This window comes from Emydura macquarii, unplaced genomic scaffold (genome assembly GCF_026122565.2).
Source record: "Emydura macquarii macquarii isolate MOO-44397 ecotype Brisbane River unplaced genomic scaffold, CSIRO-AGI_Emac_v2 contig_2369, whole genome shotgun sequence".
Classification (NCBI taxonomy): Eukaryota; Metazoa; Chordata; order Testudines; family Chelidae; genus Emydura; species Emydura macquarii.
In genome coordinates this window covers 4056063-4078675 of record NW_027132506.1, presented here as the reverse complement: position 1 = coordinate 4078675, position 22613 = coordinate 4056063, and the positions used below count along the sequence as shown (strand labels likewise).

General features: G+C 45.9%; 1 protein-coding gene across 2 annotated transcripts; it reads right to left on the bottom strand.

Annotated features, from left to right (window-relative positions):
- Positions 1–2321: 2321 nt before the first annotated feature.
- Positions 2322–22337, bottom strand: RBM5 (RNA binding motif protein 5). 2 transcript variants are annotated; one of them, XM_067561277.1, is made up of 25 exons: positions 22248–22332; positions 21832–21909; positions 20512–20797; positions 19583–19750; positions 17175–17244; positions 16601–16674; positions 14030–14113; positions 12068–12128; positions 11828–11893; positions 11207–11367; positions 10385–10482; positions 9778–9865; positions 9442–9519; positions 9265–9337; positions 8487–8572; positions 8212–8290; positions 7849–7940; positions 7123–7281; positions 6480–6626; positions 6326–6397; positions 5565–5744; positions 5250–5324; positions 4047–4144; positions 3834–3963; positions 2322–2961 (listed from the first exon to the last, which is right to left on the bottom strand). In XM_067561277.1, exons 2-25 carry the CDS (start codon positions 21846–21848, stop codon positions 2836–2838), a joined length of 2568 nt encoding a protein of 855 aa, XP_067417378.1. In that variant the 5' UTR covers positions 21849–21909; positions 22248–22332; the 3' UTR covers positions 2322–2835. The 2 variants fall into 2 exon arrangements, with proteins under 2 accessions (XP_067417378.1, XP_067417379.1); XM_067561278.1 differs by lacking the exon at positions 5250–5324 and having other exon boundaries at positions 22248–22337.
- Positions 22338–22613: the final 276 nt, after the last annotated feature.

The following is a 22613-nucleotide window of genomic DNA, read 5'->3' as shown; positions in this document are numbered from 1 at the left end:
CTTATTTGCTCATGGAAGATGAGCTGGAGTGGTAACGACTGGGGCTGATGGGACAGGGCTGGGCAAAGGGCAGGAAAGACCCCACCTGCCCACACTCAGGAGAGCATTTCTCCTCCTCCACAGTCACTGGAGCTTCCTTGGACCCAGGGACTCCTTCAAGGCAATGCTCAGGATCCCCCAAGCAGCCTGAGGCCATGGAAGCCTGCACCAAGTGAGATGGGGCCCATTTGCCCTTCCTAGGCCAGGAGCCAGCCATGCCTTTACAACACAGGGTACACCATGCCAGAGGCCCAGCAACCTCTGGAGCTTCACAAGTAGCTGCATCGAGCTCTGCAGCTGGGTGGTGAGTGCCCAGCCCGGGTTGTAGAGGATCAGGGGCGAACTGGAGTGCCCTCCTGGGAGACTCTGCAATGACAGCACCCCACAGCTGTGTGGGCTCAGACTAGAAGGAGGTGATCAAGACAGCAGCAGGGGCTGGGGCCAATCTACCACCACTCCAAAGCTCACTAGCCTCCTTTTTGGTTGGTTTGTTTCAGTGGTGAGGAAGATCTGCAGAAAACAGTCACAGCAAGGTTAGGGGCAGAGTAAGGAGGCCAGAGTGAACTTAGCATCCCCTGCTCACAGCCTTTTACCCCTCTGCAGAGGAAGCAGGGTCCGAAACAGAACCAAGTGCTGTGGGAAGGTACACAGCCTCCGCTGCACAGGTCCGTGGTGAGCAGCAGCAGAGAGCAGGCTCAGAGGAGCAGAACAGGAAGCACAGGGGAGGCCAAGGGCAGAGCAGCAGTCCTAGCTGATGCTATTTCTGGCCTCCCTTCCTTAGTGTCCTAGCTCGGGATCAGGACACAGTCAAGCTGCTGGGAACTGACCTAGCCCACCTCCCCTGGAACAGGGCCCAGGGAGCAGCTGGCAGGTGCAACTTGCCCTGGGGTGAGAGGTAGGGGAAATGATACTCCCAGCTGTGAACCAGTAGAGAAAAGGCCTACACAGCCTGCCAGATCCTGGGAGCAGGTGGACAGAGGGGAGCTGTGGGGTTACCTGCCCAGCTGCTACAGCAGGTGGTGATCAGGCTTAGGGGGGATGCTGTAAAGCTACCCTGGCTCCATCTACACTCCAACAGAGGTGGCGGCATAATCACTCCTTACACTGCACAGGACAACCACCTCCCCCACACCCAGTAGCTATGCCAATACAGCTGCACACAGTGGGGTTTCATGGTATAACCGCTCGCTGTGGGGCGGGGGGGGGGGGGGGGGCAGCAGGTTGGCTCTGTCACCATAGCTTGTTTAAGTGTAACCCAAGCCTTGCTTGACCCATGGCTGAGGAGAAAGGGGCCCAGGTGATTTCAGACAGCAGGGAGGTGGCCCTTGCACACACCAGGCTGTGCCGGACCATTACAGAGGCTACAGGAGCCTGGCAATTCCAGGCTACTGCAGGGGGGCATGAAACAGTCCTCACCTACCCAAACCTGACAGAGCACCACCCTAGCAACCGCCTCCCGTTGACACCCCCGCCCCCAGGAGGCAGTACCTACTCCAGAGTTCAAGCAGGAAGGTTATGTTACAGAACACGACCTCACACCTGACAGCACTCAGCTTTTCAGGCACAGGTTGACATCTGGTTTTCAGGAGGGAACTGAAAAGGATAGCACGTGTACTCCTACTGAAGACAGCAAGCACCTCCCTGGGCAGAGTGACGGCCACAGCAAGGATCAAGACACACCTAACAGGACTGTTGAAGATGTAACCCTGCAAACTATAACTCAGCCAAAAGGGGGAGGGCTAGACAAACTGCAGCAGACCTACAGGATGTGCACTAACTTTGCTCAAGCCAGCGTACTAATAACAGTGTGATGGCAGGGGCTAAGTATGTACACAAGGGTCTCCCAGGGTATTGTTCTCCGGCTGTTACCGTTTTAGCATGCTCACCTGAGCACAGCTAGCAAACACAAGTCTTCCCACATTGGAAATTACACCGCACACGGCAGCGCAGACATCCTAAGCCCAGCCTGCACGGAGTGCAGCAGCTAATCCTTCAGAAGCTGCACACATTGCTTACTGCCCCTGTGCAGAGCAAAACCCATACCACCGCTCCAGCCCTGATCACTTAAAGGAAAGTCAGATTAGCGGTGGGGACTACAGCTAAAAGCTGGAGAAGCAGGAGAGAGGACAGAAGCCGAAGTGTAAGATGAGGCCGCAGGTGACAATACCTATCTCACCCTAAGAGACTGACTGATGGGGAAAGAGCCTGGGAGTGGGGTGGGGGGTTTACTTTGGCCCTAGAGGGTGTGGATATTCTTCACCCACCCCACTGAGAACCAATGACAGGGTCAGTTTTGAGTGTATTTCTTCTGGAAAGGAGCCAAAACTGGCAACAAGAATCAAAATCTTCAAAAAGTCTATACAAAGGTGTATCATACAAAATGTACAGGAAAGTTGTGCCAAAAAAACAAGAGACAATACAACAAAGGAGAGCAGAGACAGTGTCAAACCACAGCTAACACATCCCTCACCTGCTCCGGAGGATTGGAGTGGCATTGAGACTACACACTCTGAACACAAAATACATTATGTTACACTATGTACAAGAATGTATAAAGATGCAGCACCCCCTTTGGTCTGGTCATGAGCTCTCCAGCATGGTGAGGCAATCCAGACAATCCACCATGGAAGCTACATGCTGGAAGGGAAGAAAGCCCAAGGGAATGAAATGGTTAATCCTAACCCATAATCAGAAGATGGCAGTGCCACCAAGGTCACAGAGTTTAACAGTCAGTTCTGGGTAACAGACGAGTCAAGTGCTTTGCTGGTTCGTAAGCCTGGCGGGTGGCAGAGCTTATCATTCCATCTCAGTGAAGCGAGCAAACATGGCTTTCCGCACCGCATCCTTGTAGGAGTCGGCTGTGGAGACACCGTAAGAACTCCCCTTGGCTCCCAAACCAGCTCCTCGCATGCGCACTTGAGCCTGGAAAGGAAACAGGCACTTTAGTACTGAGCAGGCAGCATCCTGCCCTCTGCACCCACTACAGAAATCCCCACGTTGGCTGCCCGAGGGAATCTGCTACACTGGCAAACAAGTACAATTCTTACCAGGTCAACTGTCACCTAGCAGATGTTATGAGAGGAGAGATTTGTTGCTTTCCTATGAGAGCTATTTAAGTCCGTTCAGTAGATTTATTATTACCAGAGCTGTCTCTGGGAGGGGCCCCCAAGTCCACAGATCAAGCAAGAGCTACATGCTTAGCTCTCACGGTCCACACAGCAGACCTGCTGCCAGGAAACATGCCCTAAGAGGGTGAGGGAATGTGCTAGACAGGTCAGCCAAGTGGCTGTTCAAACAAAGCATGGCAGAGCCAGAATGGACGTTAGAACCACCTGCATGGAACTGACGCACCTTGGAGCACAATGGAATAAGCACCTCTGGCCCTTGCCCACTTCCACGTCATCTTCACGTCAAAGAAAACTAGATTCTGCATTACAGTGAATACGGAGTGCAAGCTGTTCTAGCCCTTAACCAACACTCACTGTTGCACTGCATACGTGAGCAAGCATACCTTCCTGTTAAAGCTATACATATGCCACCTGTGCACACGGCTCTGGGACACTTTCAGGAGCCCACTCCCACAATGGTGCAGATATTTGGTGACCGGGAGGGGTGGGGAAAGTGTCACGGCTGGGAGTTCATGCTAGCTCAGACATTAGCTGCAGCACATTCTGCTCCAGTCAGGAAATTCTTCAGGGCATCTAATTGTTGGGGACAGCCTCAACTGTAAGTAGCAAAGCCAAAAGATCTGCTTTCATACAGCCAGTGCCACCTCCCCCCTGCCCCATGCTTACCTCAATGGGAGCTGTGATACCCTGGCATTTCCTTCCCAGTCCTGAACCTTCCCTCCAGCCCATAGCCTGGAGCATTTTGTTGCCAATATTACTATGGTCAATGCCATCTTTAGTGGGCTGCTCATAATTCCTACACAAGAGAACAAACAGTTAGATTAAAGAAAGTTTGTTATGCACTCTAGAAAGTCACTACAGTGCCTGGCAAATACATACACTGTGCCAGCATCAAACACCTTCTTGCGCTTCGGCTCAGGGGGTTCCGGGATGCCATATTTCTCCCGCCGTTCAGCAGCTCTGTCTCTGTATTTCATCTGCAATGAAATATATTCCATAGGAGTGAATGAAAATGGTTGTAAATAGGATGCCAACTCGACCAGAAACCCAAAGTCAAGACTAGACGCTCAGAATACGATGGCTGACGGGGGGTTTGCACAGCTGTGTGTGTACCCAATTCTGGGGAGCTGGGTTATTGTTTAAGCCACCCTCGTCTTTCATAATCTATAATACCAAGTCCAAACATTAGAGACGCTGCTTTCGGAACAGACTGAACATTAACTGAAAAGACTCTGTACACATAAATATCCAGTTTACTCAACTGGGAAGTTTTCCCAGCTGAAAGGTAGGTAGTTGGGAAGATCCACAGAAAGGCACATTACCGATTCCAGACACAAATGGGACTGTATCGTTCTGAAAGGTTTTAATGGCAAATAGAGGATAGGAGCCTCATGTGTTTGATGACTTTGCATTAGCACAGAGGTTCTCCCACATACACTCAACCTGTGACATCCAAACCAATTCTCGCTGTGCATCATGACCAAAACGGAGTTTATGGTCACGCCAATAAAACTGAGGATTGGTTTGGCTTATGTGCTTCCACTTCTCCACTCCCTAGTGCTTACATTATGCCAATTTGACACTTAATCATGGGGAGTACCAGGACAAGCAGGATCAAGGAAACAAGCTCCTCACCACCTCTTGAGCTATGCGTCCCTGGAGCAGAACATGATGGGGCACAGGGAATAATTATATTGGGGTGGGCGTGGGACTAGCAGGGTGATGAGGACACAGAGCTACTCCTATTGAGTCCTGGCAAAATAACCAAAGCCCAGCAGTTGGCTAAGGTCCCCCCCAATACCACCCCCTTCCCAGCCCACATTAAGGTCATACATTAAAAACACTGCTGTACAGCGAAGTGAAAAAGCCACCCTCCCTTCCCCAACAAACAGGAATTATGGGCACCTGAGTATTCACTTCTTATTCGCTGGGAATGTCCCAAGCTTACCACAAGCCAGATGCTTAGGATAAGCCAGCACCTGGTTATCCCCAGCTAGTGCCATGGTACTGGAAGGAAATACCCCATCCATAATCAGTGCACGTTCATCTCTTGAGCACCAGTCTTGCCACATAGCCACTAACCTCTCTCTCGCGCAGTTCCAATGCTTCAAGTTCCTGCTCTGACAGCCTAGATCTCCTGTAGATATCCATGTTTTGCTGTGTCAAAGGAAGGTTTCATAGTACATCATGTTAGGAGGGTGCTCAAGGCCGCCACAGGCTGCTGTTTTAGAACAGTAACACCTCAGTAGTACACCTGACCAGAACAAGCTGGTGCCTTCTGGAAAGCAATATCCCACAGCAACATACAAGCAGTGCCATGGCACCCTGAACTCCACGGTAAAACACAGCAACCAAGCGCACCACACAGATGGCAGCTGCTCATGCAACCATAGTTACCTTGTGCAGGTCAGAGAGTTGCTGGTGTCGAACCAGGGCATCTTTGTTTGGAAACTGCCTCCTACACAGCAGACAGGCCAGCTTCTTCCAGTCAGTCAGCTTCTCTTCCTCATTCTCGATTCTCTCCAGCAGGTCCTCCTCGTTATCACTGTCTCCACTGTAGGCAGCCACCAGGCCACGCTGGAAGGCAGGCAGGGCCACCATTAGCAAAGGGAACATTGCCACAGCAGCATGTGGCAGGATCCTCATGGTTTAAAAAGTGGATCACAGAAATAGGAAACAGCTGAAGAAGTGCATCTCCCTACCCCCAAACTTCCTTATAGAGTAGGGCAACGATTTCACCATTCAAGATCTCATGCCCTCCTCAATGGACACAGCTCTTCAACATCAGGGGCACCATATCTTACAAGTGGGAACGCAGCAGACCTGAAAGAACTAATTATTCCTTCCAGCTAGTCTGCTACAACACTGACTAAAGTGTCTGTAGGTGCTAGGACCATTACCTGGAGCCTTTTATTTCTCTTGCAGAATGGGTGAGATTGGGACCCTCTCACTATGTTCTATCAAGGGGAAATAGCCCACTCCACCATCTATGCCTGAATTACGACCACATTCCTTTGCAGAAAAGACCCCAGGACTTAAGAGCAGAACAGTTTCAGCTGATACCCCCTCACCAAGCCATTTATATAAAAGCTGGCTGCCATACTCCATTATCCAAAGCTGCAGCAGTATGGTAATGGGTTGAACGTGTGCACACTTACTTTGAGTGGATTCTCCTCTTCTCCATTCTTTACCACCTCTGGCATGACCTGCTGTCTCTCAGACAAAGTGCCCTAGGACGAAGAGAAAGGCATGAGCTCTGGGCTCTGCACTGGCCACCCTGCTTTGTAACCACCCTACTCCACGTGACTTTACCTTTTTCTCAAAGAGGGCAAAGCCAGCATCTGCTGCTGCTGATTCCCTCCTCTCTTCCTCCCTGGAGCAGAGTGGCTGGAAGCTATTCTTAAAGTTCTCTTTCTGTTTGTTCAAGCTCTTTGCCCACCGCTCCATGTCTTTAGCAATCTGAAACACAGGCAACAGGGACTAGTTCAGACAACTCACTTTGCACAATGACTCCTGGGATTTTGGATCCAGTCATTCCAACGTCTCTACTCCCCATAGCAAGGTGATTCTCTCACACACGAAATTTCCACTGTGTACAGCATCCCAGAATTACAATTTACCCATTGCCACTTGAAAGCCTTTGAGGTGTCGACTACACAGCTTTAACTCAAGCTACAGTCAAAGCAACAGCTCACAATTACCCTTTTAGCTCCAACACCAGCCCCTGCATACTGCTAGTCAAAAAATTGTAGTGTTCCTGCTATAACCTCTTGGTTTACACAGACCTTTCCAACTCCTCCCCAGTTCGCTACTATGCCTACTCTGAGGTGCAGCTACCTATCCAAATGTCCCCTGCTTCCAAAACACAGTGTTTAAGAGGTTACTTGTGACCATCCACTTCCAGACAGGTTCATGGCTATCCCATCCCAGCTGTGATGTGCTTTTATCTCCTCACCTGCTGAGCTGTTTTGCTCTTGGGTTTCTCTTTCTTCTCCTTCCCTTCTTTGCTAGGTGCGCAAGTTTGCTGGTATGTTATACCCTCTGCAGCAGGCATGTAGGTCTCTTTTTCACCATCCCAGTAAAGATACTGCTGGGTTAGGGAGTTGTAATAATACTGAGAGAGAGAAGTGAAAAATCGGAGTTGTTATCCATCTGAGATGGGCAAAAATGTACAAGGGACAACTGCTACTCCCCAACCAAGAGGAATGTTAGATTCAGATAGTTAGTTCGAGTTGGAACTTTCCACAGAATCCCAAATCTCCACAAAGGGGTCAACCAAGTGAATCCTCTGCTTGCAAGCCCATGCACTCTAACCAGGCAGCATTACAGGAAGAACCTTCTACTCTACTTCACAATTTCTTTTGGGACAAGGAAAGAGGCACCCCAATAAAGCCCAGAGCTAGACAAGTTTAACCAGATTCTGCAGAGCAAGAAGTGTCACCAACAGGATCTATAGTTAGAGGCCTATGCTCGTATGGGCTGTTCAGGGGAGGAAAAAAAGCAATGAGAAAAACTGCTACACTGCAGGGAACACAACAGCCCTGAATCACTGCTGAGAGTGTGTGCCGCATTCACTATTTTACCCCATCCAATCCCATCAGGAATGTCAGTTTCACTCACAGTTGAGGCATGAAACTAACAGACTTAAAAAATGATGATGGGTGGAAGAACTCGCGCTTACCTGGGAGTTAGGATCATAATAGAGCCCTGTTATGGGATCATAATAATATCCTGAAGACTCGTCATACTGGTAGGTGGAGGTGTCAGGGACAGCTGTAAAATCAAGATGTGGCACATGATGATTCTACTTGAATTTTAACAGGCACCTTTCAGTTTCAGTTAAAACAAATGTGATTATTCTAGCAACTCCAAGGATAGAAAAGGATGTAAAGCACTGCCATCTCATAGACATTGCATTCCCCCCAGGGATGGTTTCGCTGCCAACAATGTGCGGAAGAAATGCTAAACCAAAGGTACATATTTATCTACTGCCACCCAATGACAGACACGTTTCTGTCAACAAGAATGGCTCCACTTTGCTTACCATATTTGGTGCCAGGGACCACTCCAGTTGGGGAAGCTGACTGCGCCTGGGTGCTTGTACTAGGCTGTGCCGTTTGAGTCTGGAAAGAATTGAAACCTCATTAAGGATGTCATTGCAGTGTCCATGTAAACGAAGGCCAGCAAACCCAGCCACCAGCAACATATTACTATGGGGAACAGCTGTTCTTGACCTATGTGCTCGATATTCCTTCTCTCAAAAAGAGGAACCCTGCACAGAAAGTCAGTCACAAGGTCACTAAACAGTTCTATATTTACCGGTGAGTCAGGCGAGTTGGGCTGTTGATTATAGAGCTGAGGACTCTGGGATACAACAGCTGCTGTAGTGGTGGTAACCGGAGCACCTGCCAATGCACAGTTTGTTCGTTGGTCAGTGAACTCTTAGAACAGTACCTCACGTCAGAGCTAGAGTAATTCCATTTATTGAAGTGTGTATCAGCTCCCGTGATCACCTCCAACAACTCTCTTGGGCAAGAGCATTCAGAGAATTATGTAATAGCTAATGGGTATAATTCAATCTAAGCAGACTGGGAGCTACTTTCTTTACAGGATGAGATATGAACAGATTCTTTGGGAACAGAAGAGTCAATACAGCAAGGTCAGTACGTGAACGATTTTTCTTGGCGTGAATGTCAAGTGTTTACTATGCTAGAAGGCGGCCACCTTGCCCACACCCAACAGTAATTCCTGGTAAACAACAATTGCCAACATCAAAGATTAGCAGCTCAGGTGTGGCTGAGACACAAATGCAGATCTGACTTCTACAGTGCAGTCCATAGCTGCTCTCCAATTTAAATGAGTTGCAATTAGACAAGACTAGACATCCCTACATGTTCCATCTTGAGCACACCTTGGCAACCCTGGTTTGCTGGAGATCAGACTCCTTTATTCCAAAGGGCAGAATCAGCTGGAACGGCTGAAGCTAATCAATGCTGCTGTGCAGAATGGGGCTCACTTGAGTCTGCAGAGCTTAATACTGCTACACAACTCGCATCTCAAACAAGAGCTACTCTGAAACGTAAAGAAGATATATTACCTGTTATAGTAGCTGCTTCTGTGTCCAACGCTCCAGCTTGACTCTGGTAGTACTGCTGGTAGTCCTGTGAGTACTGTGAAGGGAAGCAAAAGACAAAAGTAAGCAACCAACTGAGCAGACTTTCATTCAGACAATGAATACAACACATTGCAAAAAGCAATAACCAACATTACTGACCTGTGCGTACTGGGTATAGCCATCCTGCCCTGGCTGGAGATAGCTGTAGTCAATGGTGCCTCCTTCTCCGCTCTGAGGCTGCAAATTCCAGGAGATAGTTTTATCAGAGACAAGTCAGTTCCTGTATTTGACAGTTTCTAAAATGTGCTAATACTGTAACCACTACAGGTGACGAGCTTGTTGTCTTGATCATTCCCTTCCCTAGTACTATGCTCTGAATCACTGTTTAGCCAATTCAGGAATGATGAGTTGCCACTAGTGGGACTAAGCATTCTCTGGTTTCATTTTAGCAAGAGTAATGCCCCAGTGTATGGAAGGCCCCTCTCCAAATCCTACCTGGGTAGATGACCACTGAGCTGCAGCGATGGCTGTGCTTGCCACAGAGAAGGCGCTGACCCGGTTACCATCTGGGAGAAGTAAGTCTCTAAAACCAGGAAGATCAAGTCACATGAATGAGCAAGTGATGCTTTTTCTCAGGCAGCCTCCATGCCGGAAATCTCCCTGTATTCCATTGTTGCAAGGAGAAACACTGACCACCTTACATGTGGATCTCTGCCGACACGTACAAACACCCTTTCAAGATGTCACTGCCAGCAAGTGTAGCTCGGCAAGCTTGGAGGGAACTGGGTAGCTACTTCGAGGCTCACTACTTGCAATCCAGAACTACTGAACAGAAGCTATTTTGAGGAAATAATTCTGCATTTCTTAAGCAAACCAGTAGCAGTGGTAATGACAGAGGCTTGGAAATGCAGATGATAATAAGCAGCTGGAGCGGATAACCGTATTTTCCCCTCACATGAAATGATGGAGGACATGCAACAGCAGACATTGGTTAGAAGAGCACAGCTGTTTCCCCAAACAAGATGTTGTACTAACAGCAGAGGCCATGACCACACCTGCAAGTCTAAACAGAGCTAGGGAAAGTCAAGTGCTTAGAACTCACTTTCTGGCACTCTTTGCAAAATCAACACCAATTGTTTTGCCATCAATTTTCAATGGTGGCTGAAGACTTTGTAAAATCTGCAACAGTTGAGATGCATCCTAAAAAGAGAAAACACCTGTCAATACGGTAAAAGCTACCCACTGGAAAGCAACTTATTGTTGAAATGAAGATTCAATGTTCATCCCAATTAAGTATCAAAGTTCCAACCTCCAAGGAAAAGATGGATAAATGACACAACTGCATATGCTATTCGCAAGCAGCTAATACAACAAACATTCCCCACTTCCTTCATATAAGGGAGGATTTTGTGCTCCTGAGAGATGTCGGCACTGATCAAAACCATGGTCTGTGGAGAAGCTTTGAAAGACTCTTAAGATGAATCTTAAGATCTTAAGATTTGTCAATGTACCTTCATCCTGATCTGCAAAACCCTGGCTCTTCAATTCTGCCAAAATGGTCTGTAAAATGAGATCCACAGAGAACTTATCTGAGACTAAACTATCTGTTTTCAATTGACACAATCAGGATTCAAACAGTCTACAGAAATTAGTGCGCACACCCTACCTACCCTCTAATACCAAAAGCTTTTTCCATGTATGTACATGTTTCATTTGACGATCTCTAGATGCTTTGTCACCACCATGAGGAAGATATGGAGAGTGATTAAGTGATGTACTCACTATCACAGTGAATCAGGGCAGACCAGGAAATAGCAGCCGAGGTTCTAGTTCCTCGCTTTAGCCACTAGACCACACTAGCAAAACGTTTCCCACAATGCTTCTTTCATGTTTTTAAAATAAAGTGCATTTTAAAAACCCTCACCATTGCAGAAGACAGCTGCACAAATGCAAAGCCCCTATTCTGCTGCGTCTGCTTGTCTTTGATAAGGCGAATGTTATTGACTGCCAGCGACGCATATGGAGACAGTGCGGTCATGATGGAATCCACTACTGTGTGAGGAGCTATGTTTCGTAGAATGATGGCTGAGGAAAAAAGAGACAAAGGGTTACAACAGTTATATTCACAAAGGCTTCTCACAGTACTTTTTGTTATCGTGAAACCAATGGTTGTTGGAAGGTCCCTCAACATTAGACCCTAAATAGCAGAAAGAAAAGGCTATTTTAAAAGAAAATGTAAGAGAAATCTCTCTCTTATCTGGAAAGAGGGGGAGAAGGGGGCAAGCTTTTTTCTAAAGCTTTATGCTATGTGCAGATAAAAACTGCCCACACACATTAATGCACCTCTCCTATATGTCATGCCTAACGGACATGCGTCATGTAGCACATTGGAGCTCAACAGTCTGCATTAAAAAGGGAACCGAAACTGGGTCCCAAATAGGTAGTATGACAGACACTAGAGAGAATTTTCAGCACTGCTGTATGTCCTGCTAGATCATTCTGTTCAATACATGAAATCAAAGAAAAAGCAGAGAGACTAACTTACTATCACAGTAGTAATCCACAGACTGAACAGCCTCTGCTGATCCAGGTGGGACCTCCTGTTCTGAATCTTGATGGGAAAGAGGAATAAATTGCTGTTAATCATACAGCATGGATCTCTCACTCCAAGTTAAAACAGACTCTTAATGAGCTAGCCTAGGCCCTGTGATCCCATCTAGTTTCCAACTTCGACAGGAAATATTCCACGTAACAAAACTTGCTCAAAAAGCTGAAAGTGACTTACCAAATTTATCTGCTCCACAGCGGAAGCATTTTAACCTTCTCCTGAAGTTGTAAAGGCAGCACTAGGGGACAAAACAATCGTACTGAGATTTGACAGGGCTCATACCCTATCTGGCATGCTATACAGTACATCATATGGACATCTCACATCTTCAGTATGATGCTGTAGTCAGAGACTGAACATGCCAGATTAGATTTAAGATGCATCACAGCTGCTATGCCATAAAGTATTAGAACAAAGGCAGTTAACAGGTGATTCTGCATTGAATTAAATTACTCGAGTATTTGATGGCCTCCGGTCTAGGATCCCAGCCACTGTAAAATACACATGTACGACTACAAGCTCATGACTCCCACCCTAAGCCATCCCTCTTCAGTAGGTCACTATATCCCACTGTCGCTTACTTCCTGATTAACTAGACCGTCTAATCCGCCATGGAATTTAGGCAGCTTGTCGAGCAGCCCCATCTGCACTGCAGATTACAGCATGCATATAGATAAACGAGAGGCAGCAATCACTGGCTGGTACAACCCAGGTCTCCCTGTGGTTAACCTGTATAACTGCCACAGAAAACTGAGAACAATTGTTCTGTAACAGGCGGGAAACAAGTTTACAGAGTGAGGTAAAGCGTCTCTGGAATCAACCCATTTTAACGGTGCTGTGGGTAAACAACGGACAAAGCATTTTGAGTTTCAAAAAAAGACTGCTCCACTGAGCTCCACAGAGATCAGAATAGTTCTTCGGGACATAAACGCGTTGCAACAGAGATCTGAAAATCCAAGTTTCTTCATTAAAAGCTGGCATCTGAGTATAGCCTGCTGAAGGCAGGCATCTTGCTGAGAAACAGCATTGGAGTGGCTTCCGTATGGGTGGGGTCAATTAAGACTGGCCTGCAGGCTAATCTTAAGACTTCCTTATTTACACAAAAGAGTCTCAGGAATTTACATCAGCATCAAAGAATGGAAACAGATTTACTGTAACAACTGCTGCTTAGACATGCCTTTAACAGATCAGCTTACCACCACCAGCCCATCAGATTTAGTTTAGTGACCTATGTTCTAAATACACTCTTTAAATTGCATGTTATTTGCCATGTAACTTGGAACATAAAATAAAGATGGAAGCTTTCTTTAGTGCCACGAAATGCCATGCTGCCAAACGTGTAACCCTGGAGGCTGCTCAACTTCGTCACAGCATCCTGCCTGTGGGCCAGAGATATAGTCACAGTCCCACACTCTTTAAATAGTGTTTTATTAAAATGAGGTACAAGACTGGGAAGCAATATGGACAGGGCAGTCTTTTGTTCTTGCTGGGTCATTTCTCCACCTTGGGCTCAGCAAAGAACATGAGAGTATTTACTACTGAATAGTAATTCAGTACTGGGTTATGGTTGTTATATCCCACATTAACACTGAACATGTACTATAGTGGGGGAATACAGAATTCAGCCAATTAATGCTTAAATTTCACATCAAATGAGGGTCCCATTAGCTCATCTCCTCTATCCTATGCCAATATCCGAAACCCAAAATCCTAATCAAGATTGGGTGCCTTACTGAAGGATACGCTCCAGTTAAGCCACAGGTTACTTGACTCAATGCAAGAATTGCACAATGAAATTCCATGGCCTCTGTTATTGAAGTCACTTTATAAGCAGTCCCTTTAGGCATATTCTCTGAATTGCTGTCCATCTCACTTCAGGTCTCTCTTTGCTGAATGTCTCTCTTTCACTGGATCTATGTTTTATTTGGCTCCAGGCATGAGATGCATTTTAATCTTAACAGCAAGAGTCCTGTGGCACCTTAATCTTTTAATCTTATTTTGTTTTTTAGTATCTTCTGATCTCACAGGTGTTGGCAACATCTGCAAATTTAACAGACCTTTTCCCATATCATTCGCAGTGGTAAATAAAACAGGACCCCAACATTGATTAGAACTCTTTGCAGAAACCATGCACCTTACCTTGTTACAAAGCCAGTCTTCAAATTTAGGCCTGGGGTTGCTGTAGTGCATTGCAATCTGCTTCCCCTGAATCACCAGCTTTTTCTGCAAGAAAAACAAGTTTAGTTATTCCCGTATCGAGGCACGTGTCCATTTTCCCATGGCAGAGCACACTTCGGAGGAATCAGTGCTCCTGAATTAAACGGACAACATATGGGGAGGACGTGGAGGACCAACCACCGCCACCTACGCTCTGCCCATCCAATCCTGCAGAGAGGAGGACGTGGGCAGTAAGAGAATGGGATGTGGAATAAAGGTAAACGGAATCAGGGAGTGTTGATCAAGCTGCCAAATACTAAACGCTGACATGGAACAAGGAAGTGTCTCGAAGGAGACAGAATCCTAAACATGCTGCATTCGGTATCGCCAGATTTTAGGAGTTTCCTGTACCCAAGTATTTCTACTTCTGGTACACCACTGAGCAGCTTTTTAACCGCGTCCTTAGGTGACTGCTTCACTTCTTACCCTACTCCAAACACCTATAGCTTTAAATGATAGCATTTGGATTTTTCCCCCCCTCAAGTGCTTTCTTCAGGATGTATCCCTTTGAAAATACAGTAATTTCTCTCAAAGGGACCCTGCTTAGACTTCTTAGAGGTAGGATTGTAAATGCCACCAACTGAAACATAGCTCAAAATGGATTCCTTTGACTAATGCACCAGTTCATGTGAAAGCCTGTGTAAGAGATTTATGTTCTTCATTCAGACAGGAACTCTCTTCAAAATGAGTAACTAGACTGCGAGTAAAGTTTCTCCAATTGTAAGAAGAGATGATACTGCTTTCCTCAGTGTCCTCTCAGTCAAGAATGTGACATTACAAGGGGGTTGGAAGTTTTAATCTATCCAAGCAGCCAAGGTTCTGAGCTTCGGTCATTTCTGAGCACTATGTACACAGAATGCGTATTCAAAATACGGTCATTCACAGGCTTACAATGTAATAGTTCATTCAGCTGCTTCTTTAAGTGTGGCTGGGGGATGTGTGCTGAGGTAGCATGGGCCAAACCCCAGACATTATTTAACTTAAGAACTTTTTTTTTTTTTTTTTTTAAATGAGGGTTAAGCTTTATTATAGAGGCACTAAAGAAACATCAGGACCAGTCTTTTTAACAGGATCTAACGTGTAGAACATGAACAGGGCTCTCAAATTTTCTGTATTGCGAGATAGGAGAAAGCTAACCTTGCCCTGTGGGCGGAAGGGAAGGTTGGAGGGCCTAGCACTCGCTGGATATGCACACATATGAAACAAAGATGCTGGCATATTTACAATACATCATCTCTTGGTCTAACATTCAGCAGCAGGGCCACTGGGGAGTCTCAACTGTTTTTTTTTCCTATTGCTAGGGTGGCTCTGGTTCTTCCGGAGTGAATTTGGATTGTATCCGTCTCAATACATTATACATTGGCACAGCTTTGTATACATTAAAATGGGTGATTTTTTTAAAAAAAAAGATTTACTCATGTTATTTCTTGCCACCAGTAGTTCTGGTGCATCCACTGCAAGCAATGGACATTATGCCAGGAAAATATGACGAACGTTTTGTGGCTGCAGAAGTGGGCCATGGTATGAAATGCATGACACTAACTCTAGGAGGCAGCATGTTGTGATTTCTGATCAGACACAAGAAATCTCAAACTCCAACATGAATGTAATTTTTAAGTGCTAAAAATAAGGACTATAACATTAACTGTGCCTGCCTTTTAACTTTAATGGTTTTCTAACCACAAAAATAGAGCTCTCATTATTTTGGCTCCCAATGGGAGGAGAGCAATATGATGAATTCTTCTGCGAGAACTGATAACCAATATCAAAATGCAGCAGAACTCAATATTCCCATTAATGGGAAAAGCAACAGGAAAACCTCATAAAACGGAATCCTCTTTTACCAGAAGATCCCTTCTGGGTTTCAGCTCCTATTATTACTCTCTCAGTAAAGAGGTCAGAAATATACATCGCTTTAAGAGATCCGAGCTTCTGGATGCCTTTAGCAGGTCCCATGATTTGAATCAACTGGGATAAGCTGTTCCCCATTAGAGAAGAGGGAGCTAGGTCTATATATCTGTCACCTCACAATCAAATGTCAATGCCTTCATGGCTAGTACCAGTGATGCAGATATTCAATGTTACTCCTGCACTCCTTTTGAAAGGTCTGGTACTTTGTACGGCAACAGTGATGAAGGAAATGTCAGGTGAAAATAAAGGATGTTTCAGAGGACTGGTCTGGGTAAGAGTTTTAAGAGCCAATTAGACCTGTACCCTATAATTAAAATACCAGCACACAATTAAAGCAGTGATTTATGCCTATTTGTTTAACAGGGTTCAGCACAGCCAATTATTTTTTCTCCTAATACTATCCTTTTCTACAGTTACAAATTTTAATATATACAAAGCCTTTATTCTTTTAAGTCACTGTTTTGGAACAAACCACTCCTTCAACCTTTTATTTATTCCTTTTTTCTTTTCTTTTTTTTTTTTTTTAAACTGTACAGACTTGTTCCATTTTCAGGAATATCTAGACTTGGTGAGTGAAGCAACCTGATTGGCTTCCATCCAGCTGGTAGCATCTTGAAAGTGATAAAACTCCACGAAGGCGAAACCACGGCTTACACCTAGAGACAGCATTCAGATATAGACGGGATACTTGTGTTAGTCAGTTCCTTTAAAACAGGTGAATCTCTCTCCAACTGCTTCATTACGTCATGATAAAGCAGCTTTACAAATGCGACGTCAACTGCTGGGATCTGCTTGTTGTTTTGCCATGGCAAGGAACCAAGCTGCCTTAATTGGCTACATTTCGCTTGATTTGAATCCACATTTAAAGATAACCATGCAACAGACTACATAATTGTCAAATGGGTTTATGCTAGTGTTACTTACCGACACCTTTTTAAAAAACAAACAAACAAACAAAAAAAAACCTTGAAGATAGACTTTTTAGAGTGTTCTTCAGCTATCTAAACACTTTCAAAAGGCCACATTCCTTAGCCATGGCAAACCTCTTATTTTGATTTTGTGTGCTTGCAGATCTGGGGTAATTCTGGATGTTCTTTTGGGTCTGGGGGGGGGGGGGGGAGGAAAATGGCACCATAAACCAGATTAGAGAACTCACCTGTCTTTCTCTTCATCAGCCTCACGTCTGCAGGCTGAGGGCCTTCAAAGGATTCAATGAGCTCTCGAATCTGTATGGGAGTTTAGTCATATCAAACAGTTAAAGTTTCAAATTTTGACAATATAAATATAAATAGATCATCCTTTTTCTCACTGAACTAATTTGTAGCCTTCTACCCCAAATACTTACTCTGAATGTGAATCATTGTGCCACATCACAATGTTTGTGAATTTATTCTACATTGAATAGAGAGAAAAGTACCACCTCTGGATAGGAACTAATTTAAGAATAGTAAGCAACACTTAGCTCTGAGTAGCTCTTTACTACACAGCCAGTTCTCACCCTTACTTGTATTTAAGTAGCAGTGCTTAGGAGCTCCAGTCATGAGCCAGGGCCTCATGCTGCTAGGTGCTGTACAAACAAGAACAAGATGACTCTCTCTGCTCCCAGGAGTTTGCAATCCATGATACAACCTAAAGTACTCATCAGCAAAATTGCTAGATCCTTTGCCCCTTTCTCTCAAACTCAGAAAACGGAAGTATTATATAAATACTGATTTTGGCTTCCAGATAGTCTCTTTTCGACCTGTTCTCTCCCCACAGTCTCTCAAGGGGAGGAAAGGGATCTGTGCAGAATAGCAACTTCAAAGAACAAGGCTCACAGGTTAATTAGGCACCATTTCATCAACTGCACTCAACTTGCTTAAAGCTCCAGACATGCCCAACAAGAGATGAAAAGGGAAAACATCAGATTAGTAAGAAGTTCCCCAGAAGGGTGAAGGAAAGGTCACTACTAGCAGAAATATTAGAAAACTGATTAAACGCACATGAAAGAAATTCTGACATGGCACAAAGGGAAGATATGCAACAGCTCGAAAACAGCCCTTACAGTACAGGGAAATCCAAAGGCAGATCTGATCAACACAGCACAAAGCATGGCTGTCTTATAGCTTTGCGAGTCAAATTGACCTTTGGCTGACTACTGTTGACAGTGGTGTCCCTAAGAAAAGCTTTTACGTAGTCTTCATACAGCAACATGCCAAAGAATAATTTAACAAGCAAAGATAGGCGTTGCAACTATCTTCCCTAACCATAAGGGAAAGGCTGCAAATGTATATAGCAGTAGTTGTTGCTTTTGGAAAGTGCAAATGCAAAACAAAATATGACTAACTTGTACAGTAATTAAAAGCCCTATTTACTCTAAAGAGCTGTTCAAATTGAATTCTGATCCTAAATGGCTTCACATTATTCAAAGAAACTATACTACAATCATTTTAGCAGTTAGCAGGCATACAAATCAATATTTAAAGACTGTTGAAGTAATACAGCTCAGCTAACTCCATTTAAATGCCTCAAATCAGTAAGTGATTTTACACACCATTTATGCCTGATACTCAGGATTTCAATAAACCAAAGTTGAATACAAACATTTTCTGAAATTTTCTATAATGAATTGTTTAGATTGGATTTGTGCATACACATGCTTTGTATGAAACAACCATTGTATCATTGGACCAGTGCATGGAAGTCAGAAAATAAACAAAATTTGCTAGTCACTATTTTTCTAGCTAAGTGAAATGCAAAACAATTGCAGAAATAGCAAAAAAAATATCTTGGTTTTAATAATCCAGGGAGACATTACTAGAAAAGACACTTCAGAATTACAGATGTAGTCTGGTTAAAAATCAAATTTGAATCTCTTTGCTTTTGTGGGTTTAGTATTATTTTAATAGGTATTAGAATTAGATTATTTTGGTTATCAGGCCAATCTGACAGGAACGGAAGAGATAAAAGAAAATACTGAAAGCTAACCACTTCCAAAGACTATTGGAATTTGCATGACACTGTAAGGGTTAAGAGTTATCAAGAAATCTAGTTACCACGCCCACTTGTACTCCCTCTGTCAGCATGATGGCAGCCATTTTACAACTCCAACAATGTGCTGACAGATTACACTGATGCAGACATGTCTTAGCAGGCTGAGAGGCTAAATAAATTGATGAAAAACAGCTAACGATATTATGTTTGGTCTCCATCGAAACAGGAAAATAAATCCATATTTGTTCCTGAAAAAATCTATGTCGGTTACCTTTTCCCTCCATTTATGGGAAAGGAAATAAAGAAAAGCAAGCAGAATTAGCATTATAAATAGTTATTTAATGGCATCTTTTCATGCCTTAGCCAGAGATGGCCACTAACCACATGTGAAAGAGGATTATTTTTAGATTGTTCTATTTTAAAGAGGTACATATGGCTTTAACTAAGCCAAAGGCTTATTTAATATAAAACAGCTACTGTTTAAAATCCAAGTTTAATAATGAAAACGTTAACCAGATACATTTTATCTTTTAATATAATAAGTAAATCCAACCTATTTGGTAAGCAAAGCCATTTCCTTTGGATACTTACATCATTTTCTGTAACAGTGATAGGAAGGCCACGCAACATGATGGTCTTGCTTTCTTTCTCATCGTTAATGTCATTCCTGTAGTCGTGCTCTCCATAGTCACCATCAGAATGGTACCCATCTTCTGATTTATCACTATTCCGTCTCTCACGCTCCCTCTCCCTGTCCCTCTGGTGAGTGAATACCCAGATTAGCAAACACGCACACTGCCAACTGAGAGCCCCATGAGACGGCTTTTCACCCATTATGGAAAATGGACTCCTAACAAGACTGGAACAATCTCAGATAGACCTGGAGCTTTAGTTTTCAATCACACAGTAATTCCAAACAAATAGGAAAATAGGTATCTTAAGCACCCAGCAAAGTTCCATTCCTGAGGAGAGTGCATCTTACACTACCAATAAAAACTATACTGGAAACCTCGGAGATGCTCTGAAGTGGTTGTTTAAAACCAGATTTGGTTTCTCTCAATCACCTCATAATGTCATCTCCATAAAAGAGAATCTATCAGTTCTGCCAGGAAATTAAGAATAAGAATGTGTTAATATATTTAGGGTTACAAACTTTAAAGAAATTGGAGCTCAACAATCATTTTTCAGGCCAGTACATTTTATGATTTAACAGTTTGCTAAATGTGTTAGCAATGTTCCTCAGTTTTTGCTTGTTTACAGGGAGGAGGAATTGTGTGGGGTTTTGTTTTTTTTTATTGTCAGCTGTATTGGATTCTTAGCCAAACAGAAAATATCCAACTAAGACAGACACTTAATCAAGTTAACTGTCTATATGACTAGTAATCGCAACGGTAAGACACTTACTTCACCCATCACTAGAGACAAGCAGCAAGATCTATACTATGCTGATCACCATGTTAGCAGAACGCTATTCCAAAATTCATTCAAAGCCTGACTGAATGCAAATGTTTTCCACTTACCTCAGGGCTGTCGTAGTCCCGGCTGTCATAATCCCGGCTGTCATAGTCCCTGCCGTCATAGTCTCTATTATCATAATCTCTATTATCATAATCTCTGCCGTCATAGTCTCTATTATCATAGTCTCTGCCGTCATAGTCCCTGAAGTCGTCATATCTCTCGCTCCTGCGCTCCTCACTGGATCTCTTGTAATCAGAATCCCTCCGCCTGCTTCTGGAGTCACGATCATCCCGATCCTCTCTATCTATGATAGAGCCGTACCTTCCACTCCGTTCAGTCCTACTCACACTGCAAATGGGAGATTTAGTTTAAGGAAAAATTTCTCTCAAGGAAAAGAAGCAATTCAGGGACATGACACGGTTCAGCTTACTTTTAATAACACCGTATCATCTGTGTCCGCTCAGGAAATTCTAGCATTTTCAGTTCAAAATTAGCCAAATATTGATACAACACTGCAAAAAGTGAATCAGCTACCACCCACACCTCCATTTTGTAGCATCATGCCATTCCCTAACACAATGGCCAAATTTGGATAAGAAGCTCTCGTAAAACTGGAGTGTACACGAGTGTACATTTTATGTGGAAGTGCAGTAATGTATATGCTGAAGAATGTATAAGAAAATATATAAGTGGAGACCACTTTTCTAATACAAGGGTTGGTACTATTTTAATTACTCCCTTCACACAGAAGAGCAAGTCAGCCATTTCAAGTATTTTGGTGGCGCTGATTGTTTCTCCAGATCGGTTTTCCGCCAAGCAGCGTGTACACGGATGTGGAGGGTCCAGGCCACCAGCCATTTTGAAGCCATGTGGCAGCCGCTAGGGCCTAAACTATTGTACTGAACAGAGGGCGTTTTCCCTTTTGCGATTCCTAGTGCAACACACGCCACTAATCAACGTATTTGCACATTGATTTGAAACCCCATGACCAGTTCCTTGCACTACTGGAGCAGTCACTGGGCCGCTGTCACCACTAAGCCAGCCCCCGCCGCGAGCACACCGTGTGTGTTCACCCCAGCACCCCGCGTTTTCCGAGCGCCCGGCTGGGCGCCCACAGAGAGGCAGCCAGGGCCCACCCGGTACCGGTTTAACGGGCGTGTCCGTTAACCGGCCTCTCCCCTCCGCCAGGCACCGTTCTCCGGATCGGAACGAAATTCTCGCCCCGAGCGCACCCCCGGGGGGGGGGGGGGGAAGCTGAGCCACCCCGCCCTAGACCAGTGTCAGAGCCAGAGCCGCCCTGCCCTCGGCACCGGCTGGAGACTAAGCGCCGCGCTCCTGCTCTCGCGCCCCTCGCCCGCACGCGCCCGGCGCTCGCTACCTACCGTTTGTCGGAGCCCATGGTGCGGCGGCCCGCGAGGCTCCCTCCCAGTCCCAGCCCGGCGCAGCCACAGACGCTCAGCCTGGGGGACAAGGAGCACGCGTCAGAGACTGCGGCGCGCGCCCGGGGCTGAGGAGTGCGCTCGGCTCGGGGGGGGGGAGGGCTGGGGGCGCGCGGGGGAGTGGAGGGGCGGTAGCGGCAGGTTGGGGACAGGGGGGCGCGCGGGACTACAGGCAGCGGCGCGCGCTAGACGCTGCAGGCTCGGCTCGGCTCAGCCTAGCCCCGGGCGGGGCGGGGCTGCGGGAAACGCGCGGCGCGGGCCCCGGAGGGGGAGGGGTTCGTCCGCCGGGCGGTGACGAGGGGGGTCTCTCGAGGCCGCGGAAGAGGGGCAGCGCCGGGCCGGGGCCAGCCCGCACTCACCGACCCGCGGGCTCCGCCGCCGCCGTTTCTCTGCCGCTCTGTAAAATGGCGCCCAGAGAACTCGCCGTCTCCTGCCCACAATGCACCGCGCCGGCCGCCGGGAAGCTTCCAGCCGCGGCGCGTGCGCAGCCCAGCGCAGGGCAGGCTGGGGGCTGTAGTGCGGGACGGACCCCTCCCCCCTCCGCCGCGGGAGCCCGTCCCAGGGACCCGCCCTTCGCGGCCAGGCCGCCCCGCCCCACTGCGGCGATGCGGTCACGAGGCCCCTCAGGGCTGAGGTGACCAGGCCGGCGCTGCCCCCGGCCGTTAAATAACAGCTCGAGGAGCCTCCCCTCCCCCCCCAAGGCAAGCGCCGGCCTAGCCCGGCCC